Source organism: Asparagus officinalis, chromosome 3, assembly GCF_001876935.1.
Source record: "Asparagus officinalis chromosome 3, Aspof.V1, whole genome shotgun sequence".
Lineage (NCBI taxonomy): Eukaryota > Viridiplantae > Streptophyta > Magnoliopsida > Asparagales > Asparagaceae > Asparagus > Asparagus officinalis.
The window spans coordinates 3,487,749-3,491,434 of NC_033796.1; the positions used below are offsets into that span (position 1 = coordinate 3,487,749).

The window sequence follows — 3,686 nt, forward strand, 5'->3', positions numbered from 1 at the left end:
TGTGGTTTTTTGCGTAAAACATATTAAGTCCTCAAACCACCTATGTTCTTGTTCATTAGCTAAGAACAAGACGAACAGCACAAATCGTGGATGTCACGCTATGGATTTCTCCCCGAGGAGTTCTCATTTAAGAAGTCACACACGCAGACGCATACAAAGAGAAAGACACAAACATGCAAGCATATGTGTTTAAACACACAGAGGAAATAATTGTTATGAGGTGACTAATTTTGCTATTTATTGTTTTCATGTTTCCTTCTGGTCTTTGATTCTTCTTAGTCTTGAAATTCCCATGCTTTGATCCTTAAAAAAAGTTCACTCATCTTGCTTGTAATTGTTCCGCGTACTTATTTTTCGGAAGTTAAATCTTTCTCTTTGTACATCTGTTCTGTTAGTCCTAGAAAACAGAAAAATGGGACTTTAGTTTTGTCTGACTGACATGGTTTTGGTGACTTCTGCTTATTATGTTTTCCCTCCTGCAGGTAATAGCAACAACATGCATGTTCCTTGCAGGAAAGGTCGAAGACACCCCTTGCCGGCTTAAGGATGTTATCTCTGTAACATATGAAGTCATTCATATGGACGATCCTTCTGCTCTAAGTAAAGTCAAGCAGAAGGTAAACCCTGTATTTTCTTTGATTAACAAATTGCATCCACAATAAAATGCCAAAGACTGTTATACTGGATGCCTGTATTTTCTTTTGGTTTCACTTGTAGTTTTCTACTCGGAATCTTTTTTTGTTTTCCCCTTTCCATAGGATTATGAACGACAAAGGAAACTCATTTTAGTTGGAGAAGTGATGGTTCTTAAAACACTTGGTTTCGATCTTTATCTCGCACATCCGTATGAGTTTCTGCGTACGGCAACAAAGACGTTCAACGTCGCAAAACCTGCTCTTCTTCAATTTGGATGGAACATTCTCAATGATGGGTATGCAAAATTTCCTTTTTTTATTTTTTATTTTTTATTTTAGTTCATTTCTACCTGTCTATTTTCCTCTATTTATTTGTTGCTTAACACATTATCCATGAGCATGGGGCAGGTTGTGCACATCCCTCCATCTCCAGTATAAGCCTCACCATATAGCAGCATGTGCTCTGTTTCTTGCTGCAAAATTTAACAAGGTGAAGCTTCCATCTGATGGTGATTTAGTCTGGTGGAGAGAAATCCCTATCACTGCGAGCGAGCTAGAAGGTACAAATTCTTATTGTAGTCCATCAAGTTTGCAGCGAACCAAAACCAGTGTGATGTATTTTCTTGCAGATATCAGCAATCAAATGCTGGATTTTTATGAAAAAGAGTTACCAAAAAAGCCTTTGAAACCTAAGGAGGCTGAAGGAAGCACTGGAGTTGGAACTAGTAAGCCTGCAAGTGAGAATGTAAGAGCTGTGCATCAGAGTACAGAGAACAAAGCTAACCCTGATCAGAATGAGGACCAAAATCCTCACGGCGAAGAAAGCAAGGCTGAAGTTTTGGAGCAACCTGTTCAAGATGGAGATAATGATAAGGGTAAAACAGTGGATGAAAGTTTAGACGAAAGCGGAAAGAAGACCGAAATAATTCCTGACCTTAACCTCACCGAGAGCAAGGTTGAAGGAGATGGTATTGAGATGACAGCAGAGGATGAGAAGCAAAAATCTGAAGAGAAAATTCCTGACCTTAATCTGAAACCATCAACACCTTCAGAAGAACAATGGGCTGGTATTGAAGGAGATGGTACTGAGAGCAAGGTTGAAGGAGATGGTATTGAGATGACAGCAGAGGATGAGAAGCAAAAATCTGAAGAGAAAATTCCTGACCTTAATCTGAAACCATCAACACCTTCAGAAGAACAAGGGAGTGGTTGACAAGAGATTTCAAAAGGATCATGATATACCTAGTGGTGATAGAGCATTTTTTCCCCCCTCTCATGAGAGTTATATCATTGTTGTATGATGATGGTTAGATTTCAAAAGGATCATAATATACCTATGTTTTTGGGGGCAATGTGGTGGATATCCGCCAAGATTTTTGAACGGTTCTGTATAGTTGTAGGTCACCGTAAATATATTGTTGGCAAATGTTTGGTCATAATGTGAACAAGCTTTGGTGTCCTGAGTTCATCAAATCATTAAGGGCCTGATGCTTATTTTCATTCTGTCTGAGTTTGTGACGGTTGAAAAATGCCCATTTTTCATTCTTTTTAATAAAGGGGATTATTTTCAAGACTAAGAAGGATTTTATTTTATTATTACTATTTTTTCCTTATGTGCTTACCGGTGACACATTAGAGTTGATGGTGCAAATTTAGAGATTAAACGAGAAATTTTCATGTGAATTTTAGTGAAATAGAATAGTTCATTGGGGTTATGAGCTAACTCCTCAAATTAAAAAGTTGATGAGATTCCATGCAACTCCCCCAAAATTTTCATGAGTTTACTGTGTAATTAACCCTAAATTAATAATAGGTTATAGAACTAATCGCCCTCTGTGAAGCGCTCTCATTTCTCATGCAGCGAATCTGATCGAAGATCCCCCATCCCCAACTTGTAACAGGATGATGAATCTCCCTCTGTTATCTCAGATGCGCACGCGATCTCATCATCTCCTACGTTTCACCAAATTGTTTTTAAATTAAATTAACATTGCTGCTCCCATTAATTCCCCCAAAACCATACTTCAGCCCCTTGTTTCCAAAGCGAGACACGTGACTCGCGTGGGCCCACTCCTCCCACGTGTCACACATGCAGCCCCCTCTCCCCTCCTCAAAATTCTTCAACTCAGTTAGTAGTTTACGTTCTAGCCCTCGCTTCCTTTATAATTAGCAACTCACTTCCCTCGACTTCCTTCATAATTATCAGCAACTCGCTTCCCCGCTAAAAAAAAAACAAAATTACCATGGACCCTTTCTCCGACGAGAATCTCGACGACGTCGACGTCGCCGAGCTCGAGGCTCGAATGTGGAAGGATCGACTGCTGTTGGAAAAGCTGAAGCGAGCGAGCTCGCCGACGTGTCGAGCTCGGGAGCAGTCGTCGCGCCGAAAGAAGATGGCTCGAGCCCAAGACGGGGTCCTGAAGTACATGGTCAAAATGATGGACGTCTGCAACGCCAGAGGGTTCGTCTACGGGATCGTGCCGGAGTCCGGCCGCCCGATCAAATGATGGACGTCTGCAACGCCAGAGGGTTCGTCTACGGGATCGTGCCGGAGTCCGGCCGCCCGATCACCGGCAATGATGGACGTCTGCAACGCCAGAGGGTTCGTCTACGGGATCGTGCCGGAGTCCGGCCGCCCGATCACCGGCTTTTGGCCGGGCCGGAGGACGGCCGCGGCCCAATGCGGCCGGAGCGTTGCGGTCGAACCCGAACCGCGTCCTTCCACACCGCCGGAGGCCCTCCGACGAGCCGGTGATCGGGCGCCGGACTCCGTGCACGATTCCGTAGACGAACCCTTGGCGTTGCAGACGTCATTCATTTTGACCATGACTTCCAGGACCCCGTCCAGTATTTTGGCCGGGCCGGAGGACGGCCGCGGCCCAATGCGGCCGGAGCGTTGCGGTCGAACCCGAACCGCGTCCTTCACACCGCCGGAGGCCCTCCGACGAGCCGGTGATCGGGCGCCGGACTCCGGCACGATTCCGTAGACGAACCCTTGGCGTTGCAGACGTCATTCATTTTGACCATGTACTTTCAGGACCCCGTCCAGTA

The 3,686-nt window shown here is 44.4% G+C and overlaps 2 protein-coding genes across 5 annotated transcripts in view; both read left to right on the plus strand.

The window, feature by feature from the left end:
- Positions 1-1,868, plus strand: part of LOC109832030 (cyclin-T1-3-like) — a 6,069-nt gene extending 4,201 nt beyond the window's left edge. For 3 of the 4 annotated variants that reach the window (XM_020399486.1, XM_020399487.1, XM_020399488.1), the window contains 4 exons: positions 483-617; positions 759-931; positions 1,044-1,195; positions 1,265-1,868. In XM_020399486.1, coding sequence (XP_020255075.1) covers positions 483-617; positions 759-931; positions 1,044-1,195; positions 1,265-1,848 — 1,044 coding nt within the window. In that variant the 3' untranslated portion in view covers positions 1,849-1,868. The remainder of the gene's footprint in view (positions 1-482; positions 618-758; positions 932-1,043; positions 1,196-1,264) is intronic. The other variant, XM_020399489.1, reaches the window with a different exon arrangement.
- Positions 2,859-3,686, plus strand: part of LOC109832032 (putative ETHYLENE INSENSITIVE 3-like 4 protein) — a 3,756-nt gene continuing 2,928 nt past the window's right edge. Inside the window, 2 exon segments of the mRNA XM_020399490.1 lie at positions 2,859-3,180; positions 3,301-3,340. Of these exon segments, the coding sequence (XP_020255079.1) occupies positions 2,879-3,180; positions 3,301-3,340 (342 nt within the window). The 5' untranslated portion in view covers positions 2,859-2,878.